At 38.8% G+C, this 19,666-nt stretch overlaps 2 protein-coding genes across 2 annotated transcripts in view; one reads left to right on the top strand and one right to left on the bottom strand.

Moving 5' to 3' along the window:
- The window catches only part of DHX29 (DExH-box helicase 29), a 51,071-nt gene extending 49,987 nt beyond the window's left edge, over nt 1-1,084 (bottom strand). Inside the window, exon 1 of the mRNA XM_003827366.7 lies at nt 518-1,084. Coding sequence (XP_003827414.2) covers nt 518-710 — 193 coding nt within the window. The 5' untranslated portion in view covers nt 711-1,084. The remainder of the gene's footprint in view (nt 1-517) is intronic.
- Nucleotides 890-19,666, top strand: part of MTREX (Mtr4 exosome RNA helicase) — a 117,971-nt gene continuing 99,194 nt past the window's right edge. The window contains exons 1-3 of the mRNA XM_003827367.5: nt 890-1,283; nt 15,463-15,600; nt 17,270-17,336. Of these exons, the coding sequence (XP_003827415.1) occupies nt 1,150-1,283; nt 15,463-15,600; nt 17,270-17,336 (339 nt within the window). The 5' untranslated portion in view covers nt 890-1,149. The remainder of the gene's footprint in view (nt 1,284-15,462; nt 15,601-17,269; nt 17,337-19,666) is intronic.

Here is a 19,666-nt window from a genome sequence, read left to right as displayed (position 1 = left end):
ACAATTTTACAATAGGTTACACGTAACCAGTGTGTAACCAGTGTGTAAGTCCTGTAATTTTTATTAAGTATTGATTTTTCCAGAACGCATGGAGACACTAGATTGTTGCTGAAAATGATATGAAAAACTGACAGAAAATGGGGCTGGCTGGCACCAGGAGGTCAGGGACTCCACTCAATACTCGTCTTTGCGTTAGCCTAGCTAGCTGAGATGGTGCTCAGGATGGATTCCTGCTGAAACAGGAGCTAATGCAATTATTTTGTTTTTAGAAGGGGGAGAAGTGTGAGTTAAAAGAGAAATGCCAAGCTGCAACAGGGCTACTGTCAGAATTTTGGAGGCCCAAAGAGCTTAGACTTTTTAAATCTAAAACAAGGCCACCCCATGGGGAGGTAGCAGCTCGAGTGTTGGGAAATAGAAATGTTGGGCCCGAAGCTCCTCCCGGGTTCTAAGGCCCTTTCCTCAGGACAAGCAGCAGGGTCTCAGGGCAGACAGCCAGGGGCTGGGGGACCTCTCGTACCTTGCTTGACACGGGGCTCCCTGGAGCCGGCAGCGGCAGCGGCAGCGGCAGCGGTGGCCGGCCTGGACACTGGCTTCTTGCTTTGGGCCTCCCCGGCAATTCCAGCCTCGGCAGATTTGGCTCTGGAAGCAGACACGGCGGCCCGGACCACCGCGGCCGCTGGAGACTTGTGTTTCTTGTTCTTGCCGCCCATGTTGCAGCTGTGGCAGAAGATCCTTCGCGGCCCAGGCCCCGACGCTACCACTGCACAGCCGAGAGCTCTTCACATTCCCCGGCTCCGGGGCTGCCACCCTGCGCTTCGATCCGGGCTTCTCGGGCCGGGGCGACCGCTGCCTCGCAATTGGTCGAATTCAGCAGGCTCCGCCTCCTTGAGTCGCCAGCTGCCTGCCACACGCCAGGCGCCACGCGCCGCCCTCGCTCTTTATCCACTGAGCAGCTTATCCACTTTAGGTCGGAAAGGAAAGGAAAGAAAAGCAGGAAAAAAAAAAAAGTCAGGGGAACATTTTTGTCGGCTGCGCGACTCGACTACTTTTGTCTCCTGCGGGCCACTGTTGAGCCTTCACGAGACGTCACTGTCTTCGGTCGCGGGGCATCGTGGGTAGGAGGGAGATTCGCTCTCACTGCTCCCAAAAATGGCGGACGCATTCGGAGATGAGCTGTTCAGCGTGTTCGAGGGCGACTCGACCACTGCGGCGGGAACCAAAAAAGACAAGGAAAAGGACAAGGGGAAATGGAAGGGGCCTCCAGGGTCTGCAGACAAGGCAGGGTAAGGAAGAAGTTCCAGTTGTTGCTTTTATGTTTTTTCTCGGTGGCGAGGAAGAAAACACTACTCTCTTAGGAAGAGCACGAGAAAGTGAAGTGTACATTGAGTGGCGTTGGAAGTGAAGGGGTTCCAGAAAAAAGTTGGAGAGGGTGGAAGAATGTTGGTTCGTGGAAGGGGGGTCTTGGCGTTTCCTGGTGTCTGCAGGCAGCGTGATGTTCTGCTTCACTTCCCTTACGTCGATGTTACTGATTCTGTCCCCATCTTCGCGGTTGTCTCCTGCACCAGCACAACACCTGGCACATAGTCGTTAATAAACAAAACGAATGATTAGTTGAGTAAAAGGTGAAAAGGTTTAGAAAAAATGATATGAATTGATTTGGAGGGGAAAGGGCAGATAATAACATGAGAAGGAAGAGACATTTAATCTCCAAGATGTAGTAGTTTTCTCTTCCGTAAAATGGAGATAATAGTGCCTACCACTGGTGGTGATATGAGGATTCAATGAGATACACGTGTAAAGTGCCTAACAGTGGTTAGCTAGCTATCACTAATAAATGGTAGCTATCGTGAGTTTATTGAGAAAAAATTTAAAAATTACTGGACCCTACCCATATGTTTAGACTGGTGCATACAGCCACCAGAAAGTGTACAGATCTGTTTATAGTAGAACAAGGAAAAGCTATTACTTGTATTAAATAAAGTAAGATGATTAATTAACAATCAACAAAATACACTGTTGGCATTGTGGGGCCAGATACCCAATAGATGCTTGAAATTAAATTAGACATGATTTTGCTCTCAAGGAATTTTCGGTGTAGGGAAAGAGAACAGGTACCCATTAAAGAGTTACAGTATAGGTGAGGAGGTCGTTAACTTAAAATGAATGATATATACAATTAAGTGTTATAAAAGTTCAAGAAAGGGAGATACCTATTTCTGACTTTCAGGAAGGCTTATTTATATACAAGAGAATATTCTGAGTTAAGGAAATTGCGTTGTTAATGGTGCCAAGTTTGTTTTTAGGAGCACAAATTGAGCAAGAGGAACTGTTTCATTTAGGGACTACAAGAGATAAGACTGGGAATATACATTGATTTGAGAACATGAGGGGCCTTCAATATCAAGCAGAGGAGTTTTGATTTCATTTTTAAAACCCTGTTGAACAAGGTGATTGGATAAGTAGAATGATAGTTTAGGAAAATTAATTTGGCAGTGGTTGGCAGAGTACTATAATAGTATAGGGAAAGAAGATAGACACTCAATGAGAAAGTAAATTAGGAAATTATGTTAGTTATCTGGTTGTAAAGATGAAAAGAACCTCAACTCAGGCAGTGGCAGAGGAATGGAAAGGTACGAACATGTTAAGGAAAAAATGGACAGGCCTTCATTAATTAAGGAAAACAAGGGAAAGGAAGTCAAAAGAGATGTTTAATTTGCATGTCAGGGTGAAAAAAACAGGGACGTTCAGAGGTTTTGATATAGTGATAACATTAATTTGGCTTGAGACAATGTGAAGGGATGCTAGTATATCTGTAGGAAAATGTCCACTGGGTAGTTTTAATAGGGTTTTGGAGAGAGACCAGGACTGGAGGTGTATATTTGAATATCATTTGAATTGGTCTCCTTGAGATAGAGATCTCTGTGGGGAAGTAAGTGACACAACACAGAACTTCTGGAGAGGGTACATAAGCCTAAATAAGAGATTAGAGGGATAAGAGAAAATTCTATCAGGAGTGCGAAATGAGTGGAACAAAGTGGAAAAATAGTCTACTCGCATTAAGTTGGATTGGGAGAGTTTGGGGAAGCTTTTCAGAGAAAATAAGAAAGGAGGACCAATTATTTTTATTTCTTTCAAGAGAGGAAGTAATAGTTGCTAGAGTGTTTGAATGGGCAACTATGATATTATGAAGACAATACATGTATAATTTACCATGTTAGTATATACTTTACCTCAAATTTGCTAGGATAAAATGAGTTTTATTTGCAGGTTAGTTGGGGTAAGCTGTTTGACAGCCTTCCAAAGTGAAAAGAGGAAATAAAAATCTAATTTACATTTCATTATATTAGGAAATGAATATTAGAGAAAGGAAATAAGAAAACACAGGAGAACGTTAGTAGCTTAAAGGGTTTTGTTTACTACCAACACTTCTAGCAAGGTCTTCTAGATATTTTTAAGAAAAAAATCCTGGCCGGGCGTGGTGGCTCACGCCTGTAATCCCACTTTGGGAGGCGGAGGCGGGCAGATCACCTGAGGTCAGGAGTTCGAGACCAGCTTCACCAACATGGCGAAACCCCATCTCTACTAAAAATACAAAATTTAGCCATGCCTGGTGGCAGGCGCCTGTAATCCCAGCTAGTTGGGAGGCTGAGACAAGAGAATGTCTTGAACCTGGGAGGTGGAGGTTGCAGTGAGCCGAGATTGTGCCACTGCACTCCAGCCTGGGCGACAGAGCTTGACTCCATCTCAAAAAAAAAAAGAGAAAAAATCCTATTTGCCTGATTGCAGTGGCCATACTAACATTATGCATAGTGTGATTCTCATCTGATCTGTGTAACATAGGAGGGCAAATCATGGAACTTCAGAGGAACTTGCCCTTTATTTAGTATTCTAGACCAAGTGGATGCTTTTTAAAAAAATAGTTTCTTTACCTTTTAGAGATGGGGTCTCATTTTCTCACCCAGGCTGGAGTGCACTGGTGCTTAGCAGCTTATGGTAACCTCGAACTCCTGGCCTCAAGCATTCCTCCCACCTCAGCCTCCTGAATAGCTAGAAGTACAGGTACACACCACCATATCGGGCTAATTTTAAAAATGTTTTGTAGAGACGGGGGTCTCATAGTATGTTGCCCAGGCTGGTTTCAAACTCCTGGCCTCAAGCAGTCCTCCCACCTTGGCCTCTCAAAGTGTTGGGATTCCAGATGTGAGCCACTGTGCACAGCCAGTGAGTACTTTTTTAAAAAACTTTATGAGAATTGTCAAACTATGTATTTTATATATAAAACAGTATGAAGAGCTTCATGTACTCATAACTCAGCTTCATCAATATCAAGTCATGATCAATCTATTCCTACATCTTTTTTTAATCAAATGCAAGTTGTTTTTTCTCCCTAAATATTTCAGTATTTATGTCATCCAACAAAACTAACAATAATTCCTTAATATCGTTAAATACTGAATCTGCAGTGAGATGTCCCCAGTTGTCTCGGATGTTTTTTGATCATTGGTAGTTGAATCAGGATTCAAACAAAACCCTACACTGTTTTTATTGTTATGTCCCTTAAGTATTTTATGCTACAACAGCCTCCCTCTTTTTTCTTTCTGCCATTGATTTCTATTTTGGAGGGATGAGTGAAGGGAGAAACCAGGTCATCTATTCTGTGGAGTTTCCCACATCCTAGATTTGCTTTCTTAAACTGCCATTTAACTTGCTCCTGTATCCTCAAGTATCTTCTGTAAACTGTCCTCATCCCTAGAGCTGCATTTTGTGACATAATAGCCACTATCCTCACGTAGCTGTTGAGCACTTAAAATATGACTTGTCAGAATTGAGATGTTCGGTGAGTGTAAAATTCACACCAGAATTGGAAACGTTAATATGAAAATTGTAAAATATCTCCTTAATTTTAATTTGGTTATAATTAAAATGATAGTATTTTGCATATATTGGGTTCAATGAAAGATATAAAAATTTATTTCAACAGTTTCTTTTTACCTTTTTAAATGTGGTTATTAGAAAATTTTAAATTACATATGCAGCTTGTAGCTTGTATATGTATGTATATATACTGGACTGCTCTGATCTAGTGTCTTGATTAGATTCAGGTTCAATTTACTTCCTATTTCATTACATCATAATGTCTGAATATTCTACTGTTCTAAGATTGACAAGTTGGCGAAAATAGTATCACCCTGATTCCTCATCAACCTTTCACATGATGGCTTTAGCACCTAGTGATAATTGCCCAGGTCCATTACTTCACTAGTACTTGCACAGTGGCGATTTTCTGTTTTTATCATTTCTCTCTGCATTTATTACCTGGAATCCACCTATTAAAAAAGGCATTGTCTCATCAGCTGTTTACCTTGAAATACAGTTCATAACGAAAAGGCAGGATAAATGCTTGATCCTTTAACAATTTTTAAGGAAATGAGTTGTGCCCTAAGGAAGTTTCAATGGTGACCAACATGGGTGTATGATTATGTTTCGTTTCTGGGTAAATGAGTGGATTTTTATATATTTACTCCTTTGCACTTATTTCTTCTTCTTTTTTTTTTAATCTTATTGGGGTATAACTGAAGTGCAGTAAACCACCACAATCAAGATAAACATTTCCATCACCCTCAGGAGTTTTTTTGTGCCCCTTTTTAATACATCCCTGTCGCCACCTATCTAGAACTTATATTTTCTAAAATTTTATTTAAATACATTATGTATTCCTTTTACATGGCTTCTTTTACTCAACATAGTGCTTCTGAGATTCAGTCATGTGGTGTATATCAATAGTTTGTTTTTCTGGCTGAATAGTATTCTGTTTTATGCATATACCATATTTGTTTATACCTCCATCTGTTACTGGACATTTGAGTTGTTTCTGTTACGTTTTCTGAAACTTGGATTTCCAATCTTTTGAACAGTGAGTGCTCTTGAGGTTGGTTCTTGTGTCTTTTTGACAAGACATCATAAGTCTTTGATAGCTTATGTGTTTTTTGGATTTTCTGGACTCACTATACACTTTCAGTGCCAAACTTGGAATCAGCCACATCTCTAAGGAGTCTCTAATTTCTTATAGTGAGAAATGTTATTTTGTGCTTAGGGTGCACAATGCTACTGGATTTCATTGCTTTTAGGTTTTTACAGTACAAAGAACTAGGGAATCTTTGTTTTTATAAAAAATAGAATTCATACTGACATTTGCAATACAATTAACATCACAGGGTTTTTATTTAACTTTTTGGATTTTTATAAATGTATCATTTCTCGGTTTTGTTGAAAATCCTCATTCCTAGGCCAGGCACATGGCTCTTTTCTGTAATCCCAGCACTTTCGGAGGCTGAGGCAGGTAGATTGCCTGAGCCCAGGAGTTCGGGACCAGCTTGGGCAACGTGGTGAAACCCTGTCTCTACAAAAAAAAAAAAAAAAAATTAGCTGGGTCTTGTGGCATGCGCCTGTAGTCCCTCCTAGTCAGGAGGCTGAGGTGGGAGGATTGCTTTAGCTCTGGGAGGTTGAGGCTGCAGGGAGCTGTGATCATGACACTGCACTCTAGCCTAGGTAACAGAAAGAGACATGTCTCAAAAAAAAGAAAAGAAAATCCTCATTCCTGCTGACAATTACATAATTAAACTTTTTCTTATATATACTTACAATAGTTTAAAAATAATTTTGCAATTAATAAGATATTGAATGCAATTGTGGTTCTTTTTGCCCTCAATATATTGTGGTAACAGTGAAAATACTCTGTAGTAGTTCTTTTCTCTAAATGTTTATGCCACTAATTTGATATTTATTGTGTTCATTTGTTTCAGTGTATTTACAGTTTTTAAGAATTGCTAAAAATTTAATTTTTAAGAAATTATGTAAAAGATTTTGTAGTTACAAAATCAAAAGTTTAAAACAGTACATTCTTGCTTCCATCCTTGCCCCTTCTTCCATTTCCTCCCTCCCCTTTAGTTTTTGCTTTGTCTCTTTTCTTTTTGAAAATATCAAATAGTGCGTACATGTGTGTCTATCAGATGTCTCCATTTCTCACTTCTTGTGCAAAAGGTAGCATTAAAAACTGTTCATCTTTTTTTACTTGATATTTTGACCAAGAGATCATCGTATATCAATATGTAGAGAGCTGGTTTTTTTTTTTAACAACTGCATAGTTGCAGTCCTTCAATCAATGTTCTCTGAATGAACATGGTACTGTTTTCAGTCTTTTGCTGTTACAAATGATGCAACAATGTCTGTTTTGTAGAAGTCTGTTTCTTGTTGTTGTTGTTTGCCATTTTATCTTTGGAATAGATTCTTAGAAGCGAATTACTAGGTCAAAGAGTAACTAAGTAGGCATTTTTGCTAGATGTAGCCAAATTCCTCTCCACAGGAGATGTACCATTTTGTGTTTTCAACAGTGTGGTAGCAATGACAGTCCCCTAGTGATATTCATGTCCCAATCCCTAGAACGTTTGAAATTGTTAGGTTACTTGGCAAAGGAGAAAGTTGCAGATGGAGTTCATGCTGCTAATCAGTTGACCTTGAGGTGGAGAGAGAATTCTGGATCATCCAGTTGGGACCGAAGTAATAACAAGGGTTTATAAAAGTGAAAGAAGGAAGCTGAAGGGAGAGAACCAGAAAGACAGCAACATTAGAAGGGCTCTGGCTGACTTTAAAGGTGGAGGAATAGGGTCATAAGCCGGCAAATGTGGGTGATCTCTAGAAGTGGAAGTGGCAAGGAAATGGATTTTCCCCCAGAGCCTTCAGGTAGGAACACAGCCCTGCCAACACAGCACCCTGGTTTTGGTCTTGTAAGACCTATATTGCACTTCTTTCTTTCTGAACTATAAAACAGTAAATTTGTCCTATTTTAAGCCAACCGTCGCCAACCTTTTTAGCACCAGGGGCTGGTTTCATGGAAGACAGTTTTTCCACAGACCAGCAGTAGGGGGATGGTTTTGGGATGAAACTCTTCCACCTTAGATCCTTAGGCATTAGATTCTCATAAGGAGTGCACAACCTAAATTTTTCACATGTACAATTCACAATAGGGTTTGTGCTCCCATGAGAATCTAATGCTGCTGCTGATCTGACTGGAGGCAGAGCTCAGGTGGTAATGTTCACTCACTCGCTGCTCACTTCCTGCTATGCAGCCTGGTTTCCTAACAGGCCATGAACTGCCCAGGGGTTGGGGGCCCATTTTAAGCCACTGGGTTTGTGGTAATCTGTTACAGCAGCAATAGAAAGTTGATACAAACAGTAATGTGTGAGAGTACTTTATGGCCTTTTTCACAGTGTATTGAACTTGGATTTTTGTCAGTGAGATAGATGAGAAATTGTATTTCAATTCGTGTTAATTTATATTTCTTTTCATCTTTAAAAAAATTGATAGTTGGTCCTTCTTAATTTTTGGACCTCTTTATAGACTAGGGATATTATTTCTCTAACATAAATTGCAAATATTTTCCCCAATGTTTTGTCATTCAGAAAAATTTTAATATAGTCACGTTTGTCGTTCTTGTTGCTCTTGGATTTTTTGTCATGTTTTCTTCAAATCCTTGTATGGTTTTATTTGTTACATGTGCATCTGATCCGTTTTAAACCAGTGCTTTTCATTGTGTTAAACAGATTGCCCAGATAGTCTAAAATCATTTTGACAAATATTTGTAATTATTATTATTATATATATTTTTCGAGACAGACAACAACAACAACAAAAACCCATATTCCATTGCGGCATAGAGCAATAGTTAATCCACTGGAGATTACTATCAGGTTAACTTCTTTGTAGCTCTCAGAATAGAACTATTTCTGAGTATATGTGTACTTCATACAAATCTCCATCAACTAAGAAGGTGGTTGTTCTACACTAGCATTTTAAAAATAGTCTGTATTTATACTTATGTATAATTGTACAGTGAAGTATAAGACTGTGGAGCTGGGGGCAGTGGCTCATGCCTGTAGTCCCAGCTAGTAGGGAGGCTGGGGCCACCCTGGATGATACAGCTGGGACCCAACTTGAAAAAAAAAAAAAAAAACCTGTGGAACGCTCACATCATTGTTTTATACCCTGGCAGAAATCAAATAAACACAGTTAGAAGTTACAACGGAAATGTTACTACTGACTCCACAGAAATAAAAACAACCATCAGAAACTATTATGAACACCTCTACACACACAAACTAGAAAACCTACAAGAGGTGGATAAATTCTTGGACACATACACCCTCCCAAGACTGAGCCAGGAAGAAATTGATTCCCTAAACAGACCAGTAGCAAGCTCCAAAATTAAATCAGTAATAAATAGCCTACCCACCAAAAAAAGCCCAGGACCTGATGGATTCACAGCAGAATTCTACCAGATGTACAAAGAAATGTTGGTAGCATTCCTACAGATATTATTCATAAAAATTGAGGAGGAAAGACTCCTCCCCAACTTATTATGTGAGGCCAGCATCATCTTGATATCAAAAATGGGCAGAGACACAACGACAAAAAACTTCAGGCCACTATCCTTGATGAACATCAATGCAAAAATCCTCAGCAGAATACTTGCAAACCAAATCCAGCAGCACATCAAAAAGCTAATCCACCATGACCAAGTAGGCTTCATCCCCAGGATGCAAGGTTGGTTCAACATGCAAATATCAACAAATGTGAGTCATCACATGAACAGAACTAAAGACAAAAAACCACATGATTATTTCAATACATGCAGAAAAGGCCTTCGATAAAATTCAACACCCCTCCATGTTAAAAACTCTCAATAACCTAGGTATTGAAGGAACATACCTCAATATAATAGAGCCATCTATGACAAACCCACAACCAACATTATACTGAAAAAGTGAAAGCTGGAAGCATTCCCCTTGAAAACTGGCACAAGGCAAGGCTGCCCTCTCTCACCACTTCTATTCAACATAGTATTGGAAGTCCTAGCCAGAGCAGTTAGGCAAAAGAAAGAAAGAAAGGGCATCCAAATAGGAAGAGAGGAAGTCAAACTGCAGACAACATAATTCTATATGTAGGAAACCCCATAGTCTGGGCCCAAACACTCCAGCTGACAAACAACTTCAGCAAAGCTGCTGGATACAAAAATTAGTGTACAAAAAAGGCTAGCATTCTTATACACCAACAATAGCCAGACTGAGAGCCAGATAAGAGAAGCAATCTCATTCACAATTGCCACACACCTCCCCCCTCCCACACACACACCCTAGAAATACAGCTAACCAGGGAGGTGAAAGATATATGCAATGAGAATTACAAAATACTGTTCAAAGAAATCAGAGAAGACACAAACAAATGGAAAAACACCCCATGCTCATGAATAGGAAGAATCAGTATCATCAAAATGGCTATAGTGCCCAAAGCAATGTACAGATTCAATGCTATTCCTATCAAACTACCAATGACATTCTTCACAGAACTAGAAAGAACTACTTTAAAATTTATATGGAACCAAAAATAGCCAAGGCAGTCCTAAGCAAAAAGAACAAAGCTGGAGAGGCATCACATTACCCTACTTCAAACTATACTACAAGGCTACAGTAACCAAACAGCATGATACTGGTACAAAAACAGGCACATTGAACAATGGAACAGAGTAGAGAGCTAGAAATAAGGCCGCACATCTACAACCATCTGATCTTTGACAAAGCTAACAAAACGAAGCAGTGGGGAAAAGACTCGCTATTCAATAAATGCTGCTGGGATAACTGGCTAGCCATATGCAGAAAATTGAAGGTGGACCCCTTCTTTACACCATGTAGAAAAATCAACTCAAGGTGGATTAAAGACAAATGTAAAACCCAAAACTACAAAACCCCTGGAAGACAACTAGGCAGTATCATCCTGGACCTAGGAATGGGCAAAGATTTGATGACAAGGACACCAAAAGCCATTGCAACAAAAGCAAAAAGTGACAAATGGGATCTAATTAAACTTAAGAGCTTCCATACAGCAAAAGAAACTATCAACAGAGTAAACAGACAACCCACAGAATGGGAGAAAATTTTTGCAAACTGTGCATTTGACAAAGGTCTAATATGCAGCATTTATAAGGAACTTAAATTTACAGGAGAAAAACAACCTTATTAAAAGGTGGACAAAGGACATGAACAGACATTTCTCAAAAGAAGACATACATGGGGCCAGAAAGCATATAAAAAAAGCTCAGTATCACTGATCATTAGAGAATTGCAAATCAAAACCACAAATGAGATACCATCTAACACCAGTCAGAATGGCTATTACTAAAAACTAAAAAAATAGCAGATGCTGTCAAGGTTGCAGAGAAAAGGGATCACTTACAACTGTTGGTGGGAGTGTAAATCAGTTCAACCATTGTGGAAGGCAATATGGCAATTCATCAAAGAGCTAAAAACAGATATACCATTAGACCCAGCAATCCCATTACTGGATATATACCCACAGGAATATAAAGCATTCTACCATAAAGACACATGCATGTGGATGTTCATTGCAGCACTATTCACAATAGCAAAGACATGGAATCAACCCAAATGCCCATCAATGACAGATTGGATAAAGAAAATGTGGTACGTATACACCATGAAATATTATGCAGCCATGAAAAAGAATGAGATCATGTCTTTTGCAGGAACATGGATGGAGCTGGAGGCTATCATCCTTAGCAAACTAATGCAGGAACAGAAAACCAAATACTGCATGTTCTCGCTTATAAATGGGAGCTAAAAGATAACTTATGAACACAGAGAAGGAAACAACAGACACTGGGGTCTACTTGGAGGGAGGGTGGAAGGAGGGAGAGGAGCAGAAAAGATAACTGTTGGGCACTGGCCTTAATATCTAGATGATGAAATAATATGTACAACAAACCCCCATGACGTGTTTACCTGCGTAGCAAACCTTCACATGTACCCCCAAACCTAAAATAAAAGTTTAAAAAGACCAAATACTTCTGCTTGGCACATGTTCTTCTCTAGGCGAGATACAATGGTTGTACACAACAGTCACTGCTTAACTTTTATTACAAGTAGTACTAAATGTCATTTCAGGTAGTGTGAGTACTTAAAAAAACTTCTTATTTGACATAATTTCAGACTTAGAGAAAATATATAAGAATGGCACCAAAATTCTTGTACATCTTCACTCAAATATTCTAAATTTTAACACTTTACCACGTTTACTTTATCCTCCCTTCCTCTTTCTTCCCATAATGCATATGTATATGTGTATGTTTGTGGATATATAATTTTTTCTGAACTGTTTAGAGTAAGTTGCAGATATGTTGCCCATTTACCTCTAGATTTCTAAGTTGCTTAGTGTGTATTTTCTGAAAATGAGAGCATTCTTTTATGTAACCACAGTTTATAGTTATCAAAATTAGGAAGTTATATATTGGTACAGTACTGTTACCTAATCAGACTTATCCAGATTTTGCCAATTGCTTTAATGTCCTTTATAAGAAAATAATTCTATATAGGATTGAGTGATTTGGTTGTCATGTCTTTTTTGTCTCATGTAATATGTACTAGTCTTTGAATTTCATGACCTTAACATTTTAGAATGTGTTGCTAGGTGTTGCCAAATTCCTCTGTAGGTTAGAGATTGATTTTTATCCTCTGTAATTACAGGCTAGTTATCCCAGTTTGGGTTTGTTGGCCAATAAGTTATAATTAGATGTTGGCCAAATTTGTTGTTTGGGCTTAATGGCCAATTTGGTGCTCTTTCTTGTGCTATGTATAGAGCATGCTACCCTTATGAACTAAGAAGAATAACATTCTCAGATGGTTTCAATAAATTAAAACCTTATCCTTAAAAAGTAAGCTGGTTATCTACAACACTTCATTTCCAGCCTTTCTGGATAACTCAGATGTTTGTGTGCAAGTTCCACATGTGACATACATACCAAGCTATGAGAGAAATAAATAATTAGAGTCCTAAAAGTCTGACATGCAATATTAAAGAATAATGTAGCACTTCTGACCAGAAGTGTTCTACTATGAATTTCAGTTTCTCAAAGGTTTGGGACCTTTCATGTTTCTTTGTTTTATAGACTTTAACCAGCTCGTAATAGAATGTTTTAAATATAGTGGCTTAGTTGTTGCTTACTCAGAGATAGAATAATAGAATGTTACACCTAGAAAGGATCTCAGTTATTGTCCAAATGTCTTGTTTTCCTGAGGCCCAAGGATATTGATGACCTGTCCAGAAGAGGTTCACGTAAGTAGTCAGCAACAAAAATGGGACTAGAATGAATAGCTTTTTTGCAAAATTGGGAGTGACAGAATTTACAAATTTTAGGTTTTGCTAGGTATCAGAGAATGGACTTCATTAGGGAAAGGTTGTTCAAGCATATGGATCAGTATTGTTTTACCCTTTATTAAAAAGTCTTTTTTTTTTTTTTTTTTTTGAGAGGGAGTCTTGCTCTGTCGCCCAGGCTGGAGTACAGTGGCGCGATCTCAGCTCACTGCAGGCTCCACCTCCCGGGTTCACACCATTCTACCTCAGCCTCCCGAGTACCTGGGACTACAGGTGCCCACCACCACACCCGGCTAATTTTTTGTATTTTTAGTAGAGACGACGGGGTTTCACCATGTTAGCCAGGATGGTCTCGATCTCCTGACCTCGTGATCCGCCCGCCTTGGCCTCCCAAAGTACTGGGATTACAGGCATGAGTCACCCCGCCCAGCCTAAAAATTGTTTAAATAAAACATAAAGAAAAGTGTGCAGATTATGGGATGGATTTTTAGAGTGTGTGGAACACATCCATGCAGCCACCATTCTGTGCAAAAAAACAGAATATTACAACCCCTCTGTGTCCCTTAGAAAAATAACTGTCCTGATAACAACATGTGTTAGTTTTTTTGTTTGGGACTGTTATGTAAGTGGAATCATACAAAATATGTTTTTATGTTTGGCTTTGGCTCAACATCGTTTGCACAATTCATGACTGTAAATGGAATAGCAGTTCTGAGTGTGACTGTTTTGTTACGGGATCAGAGGGGCAAAGTCACAATTTTCCGAAAAGTCTATTAAAATACCCTGTCCTTCTTTAGTTACATATCTGTGTAAGGCTAGATTTTTCTTCATATGCTTTGACCAAAACAATGTGTCATAGCAAGTTGAATACAGAAACAGGTGAATCCTGCTGTTTCTGTTAAGCCAGACATGAGAGATTTGGAAAAATATAAAAACTATGCCATTCTCGTTAAAATTTTTGTAGAAAATACTTATTTTTTACCAAAAATGTTACTCATGTTAATATGTAGTGGTTTGACTGTTGCCATTTTAAAGTGAATTAATAAGTATTTTAAAAATTTTTAATCTTAATATCTAATATTGCAAATATCAATAGATACAACCACATAAAATTCATTAGAGTTTCTTATAACTTTTAAGACTGAGAAAGGATTCTGAAACCAAAAAGTTTGAGCCACTGACCTGATATCTGATTTACAATTCTGTCATAAGTAATGGTGTTGAGCTCCTTTTCATGTGCTTGTTGCCCATTTGAATATCCTCTTTTCTAAAGTGCCCACTAAGTCCTTTGCTCATTTTTTTAATTGGGTTATCTTTTAAAAATTGATTTATAATCCTCACCCCTAATTTTCTGTCCTGGTTAAGAAGTCCGGAAGATCATTTTCTCATTTTATCTTCTAGATTCTTTGTTGTTTTTGCCTTTTCACAGATCTAAAATTCACATGGAATTGATTTTTGTGTATGATGAGGTACAGGTCAGATTGAATTCCCCTATGGATATTCAGTGTACCAAACATCTATTTCTTTTTTTTTTTTTTTTTCCTGAGACAGTCTTGCTTTGTCTCCTAGGCTGGAGTGCAGTGGCGCGATCTCAGCTTACTGCAGCATCTGCCTCCTGGGTTCAAGCAGTTCACCTGTCTCAGCCTCTCGAGTAGCTGGGACTACAGGCATGCGCCATCATACCCAGCTCATTTTTGTATTTTTAGTAGAGATGGGATTTTGCCATGCTGTCCAGGCTGGTCTCTAACTCCCGACCTCAAGTGATCATCCACCTCGGCCTCCCAAAGTGCTTGGATTACGGATATGAGCCACCGTGCCCGGCTCCAAACGTCATTTATTGTCACTACTTTTGACCAGCAAATCTAATCACAAAAAATTTTCTTCCAAATAGTGGTATCATGCCTTTAGAGAAAGCATTAAATGTTTGTTAAAGGTAACTCATGTTAATGTCTAATGATGTTTTAATTTACAGTTTTAAAGAAAATATATTTAATAGTTATGTTAATGTGAATTTTAAGATAATTTTAAACCATCAAAGAAAAATGAAATACAAATGCAGTAGTATTCAGTTTTACTAGTTATAAAGTTAAGGTATTCCGGGCTTCAGCCAGTTGTTGTTTGTAACATTCATCTATTTAAAACATGACTTTCTGTTAATGGTATAGAGCAGTATTTTATGATGTTGCCCTTAAAGTAAAAGTGGATACTGCAGAATTCATTCCAAACTATTTACTTTTCAGGAAACATTTTGATGGTAAATTACAATCAGAATCAACTAATAATGGAAAAAATAAGAGAGATGTAGATTTCGAAGGTACAGATGAACCCATTTTTGGAAAGAAGCCCAGGATAGAAGAGTCAATAACTGAAGACTTAAGGTAATATTTCCAAAGTCCTAAATGTTAGTAACTCATAATTCAGGTGGTTACATGAGGTTTTAAAAATTGTCTCCATGTTGCTACTTAGATATATGCCCGTATTAGAGAAATGAAGATATTCTTTCTATTTTTGCACAGGCACGTAAATGTAGAACACTTACCTAAGTTTGGGGAGTTGGAAAGCAATATAGAAAATACTCATCTTTTAATACTTTAGAATCCAGTTTTGAGAAAAAAGTCTTAAAACCTGATTTAAAAAAATACATTTTCTTTATTTGTAATGCCTCAGGAGGAGGATAACTGGAAGAGTGGAATAAAAGGAAAAAATAAAGCTAACTCAGTGGAAGGAATAAGTGGGAAGGAACATTAGAGCGAATTAGATTTTCATTGTTGCATGTGGAGTAGAGTGGCTGTGCATCTCAAGACTCCTGCTATGGGTATCTGTGGCTGGAATCGCTGGTATTTATCTGATTTTGGAAGCTGGAGCTTTCTAAAAGTTGATGCCAGTACCCTTGGTTGACCTGTTTTGTATTGTGGTAATGATCTTTACAACTTTGCTCCTCCCTTCTAATGTTCCATATTTGAACTTGGCACTACCATGAAGAGTTTACAATTTCTGTGATTTTTTTTTAAAACCAGTTAACTTTTGTTACAGTTAGTAAAATTATCTCCTATAAATGGTGATAGATGTGTCACTGGAATATTTAAGATGCACCATTTTCCCAGGCTACTATAGTAAGTTACAAAATAATATTTGTAGTTTAAAGTCATTGTTACTTGTTTGTAACTTTTGAGTTTGTCCAAAGTAATATTATTGACTTAAATCTCAGAAGTACGATAAGTAAGATAATAATCTAGCACAGAAATACATCTATTTTTCTTCATTTTATCCAGTTTTGCCTTTTCAGAGTCTAAACAGAGGACCTAGATAGCATAATGTAGGATTTTGATGAGAATAAGGAACTTTTTTTTTTTGAGACATTGTCTCACTCTGTCACCCAGGCTGGAGTGCAGTGGTGTGATCACAGCTCACTGCCATCTCAGCCTCCCCAGGGTCAGGTGATTCTCCTGCCTCAATGTCTTGAGTAGCTGGGACTACAGGCGCGTGCCACCACGTATGCTAATTTTTGAGTTTTTTTGTAGTGAGTTTTTGCCGTATTGCCCAAGCTGGTCTTGAACTCCTGGGCTCAAGTGATCCACCTACTTCAGCCTCCCAAAGTGTTGGGATTACAGGTGTGAGCCACTGTGCCTGGCCAGGAACACTTCTATAAATAATAGCAACAAATCAATTGGGCTAGTTTACTTTATACTTTCTATTGTGTAATGGTTTATAACCAGCTTATGTTTTGAAGTGGTGACAGTGCTTGGTAGAGGTACTTTTTATTCAAAATAGTTATTGGAACTAAGCCGACATAATTATTTGAATAATCACTCGGCAGTCTGTTCTGTATCTGTAATAAAAGATGTTAACTGGTCATTTTTAATTTTCAGCATATATTTGCATAATGTGAAAACATTTCTATGTATTCTTAATAGCCAAAGTTTTTCCTATTTGGAATACTGATGATTGGACAGTGTCATTTTCCTTAACAGTGCAATGTGAGGCTTATTATCAAATTATAGAAAAGTAATTTGTTTTTGTGTAACTTTAAACAATTTTTTTTTTAAGTTTGGCAGACCTGATGCCCAGAGTCAAGGTACAATCAGTTGAAACTGTTGAAGGGTGTACACATGAGGTAAGCACAAACAGCATACAGAAGGTTAGTGTTACAAATGGGATTTTTCTTTGGACTATCTAGTATGATGATCAGCAAACAGTTTAGCCATGAGGACCTTGGAAACAATAAATAGTTTCCATGGGGTACTTAGTGGAAGAGTTGGGGCTTTGTAATTAAACTTGGGTTCAGATCCTCCCCCAGCATTTTTCTTAACTATAATCTTGGGTAAATTTCTTATTTTAACTTTTTTTTTTTTTTTTTTTAAGGCAGAGGTTCGCTGTTGTCGACCAGGCTGGAGTGCAATGGCGCAATCTCGGCTTACTGCAACCTCCGCCTCCCGGGTTCAAGCAATTCTCCTGCCTCAGCCTCCTGGGTAGCTGGGATTACAGGCGTGCGCCACCACGCCTGGCTAATTTTTGTATTTTTAGTAGAGATGGGGTTTCACTATGTTGGCCAGGCTGGTCTCAAACTCCTGACCTCGTGATCCACCTGCCTCAGCCTACCAAAGTGCTGGGATTACAGGCATGAGCCACTGCGCCCGGCCAATCTTGGGTAAATTTCTTAACCTCTTTGTTTATTTAAAAACATTGTTTTTTTGTAGTTTTTAAATTTGCAATAAAGGGATCTACCTTGTGGTGTGGTTGTGAGGATTATAGAAGTACATTAGGTAAAGTACCTAGCACAGAGTAGGTGTTTAGAGCATTCATACTCCTAAAGTTAAGTAACAGTGCTATTTTTGAAGGTTACATGCTATTTCATGTCTTGCTCCGATGACTGATAAATTGCAGTTTCTTTGTTCTGCCACAAGATGGTGGTCAGAGATAGCTTGTATCCATTTAGAAGTGAGAATTTATACACATTAGGGACATGATGGAACTATAACACTATTTCCTTCTCAAAATTTTTTATTATAAACATTATAGCAAGTTATTTTTAGAGGTAATTGGAGAATCTCATTAAAAGTCTGTTGAATAAGCAGAGTAATCCAAATTAACAAAAAGACTTTCAATGTAGGTTTAGAACCTTATCTTTTTTTTTTTTAACTTCAGATTCAGGAGGTGGTACATATGCAAGTTTGATTTTTTCAGGAGGTGGTACATATATGCAAGTGTTGTTTTTTTGGGGGGGGTTTTTTTTGTTTTTTTTTTTTTTAAGAGTCTCACTATGTCGTCCAGGCTGGAGTGCAGTGATGTGATCTCGGCTCACTGCAACCTCCACGTCCCAGGCTCAAGCAATCCTTCTGCCTCAGCCTCCCAAGCAGCTGGGATTACAGGTGCGTGCCACCACGCTTGGCTAATTTTTTTTTTTTTAATTTTTTTTTTTATTTTTAGTAGAGACTGGGTTTCACCATGTTGGTCAGGCTGGTCTCAAACTCCTGACTTCAAGTGATCCAGCCATCTTGGCCTCCCAAAGTGCTGGGATTACAGGCATGAGGCACTGTGCCTAGCCATGTGCAGGTTTGTTACATGGGTATATCGTGTAATGCTGAGGTTTGGGCTTCAGTTGAACCCGTCACCCAAATAGTGAACATACTACCCAGTAGGTATTAAATAGTTTTTCAACCCTTTCCCACTTTCACTTCCTGCTGTTGGAGTCCTCAGTGTCTGTTGTTCTTATCTTTATGTCCATGTGTACCCTATGTTTAGCTCTCACTAAACGTAGTGAGAATATGCGGTATTTGATTTTCTGTTTCTGCGTTAAATCAGGATGATGGCCTCCAGCTGCATCCATGTTACTGCAAAGGACATGATTTCTAGAAATTTATCTTTTAAAATATTTTTCTACTGAAAGTCTCTTATGTTTCTTTAGAGGTAGTACATAGTGTCTGACAGGTGTGATGTCCATTTGATTATTCAGGATATGTTAGACCCTATTCAGTTATCTGGGCTTATAAAAGATGGAAAAACATAAACATGGCTGGGCACAGTGGCTCACGTCTATAATCCCAGCACTTTGGGAGGGCGAGGCAGGCGGATTGCCTGAGGTCAGGAGTTTGAGACCAGTCTGGCCAGCATGGTGAAACCCCGTCTCTACTAAAAATACAAAAAAAATTAACCAGGCATGGTGGCATGTGCCTGTAATCCCAGCTACTCAGGAGGCTGAGGCAGGGGAATTGCTTGAACCAGGAAGGTGGAGGTTGCAGTGAGCTGAGATCACGCCACTGTACTCCAGCCTGGGTGACAGAGTGAGACTCTGTCTCAAAAAAAGAAAAAAGAAATACAAACTCTATCCTCAGGAGGTCAAAAGCCCCTTCTGTGCTCCATGATTATCTTCAAGCCCACCTTTCTGTCACTTCTTCCCACTTTCTCAGCAGGGTGACTTTTCCTCTTCACAGGCTTGAGGATATC

Source organism: Pan paniscus, chromosome 4, assembly GCF_029289425.2.
Source record: "Pan paniscus chromosome 4, NHGRI_mPanPan1-v2.0_pri, whole genome shotgun sequence".
Classification (NCBI taxonomy): domain Eukaryota; kingdom Metazoa; phylum Chordata; class Mammalia; order Primates; family Hominidae; genus Pan; species Pan paniscus.
The sequence above is the reverse complement of the archived record's forward strand: the minus strand, read 5'-3'. Positions and strand labels throughout refer to the sequence as shown.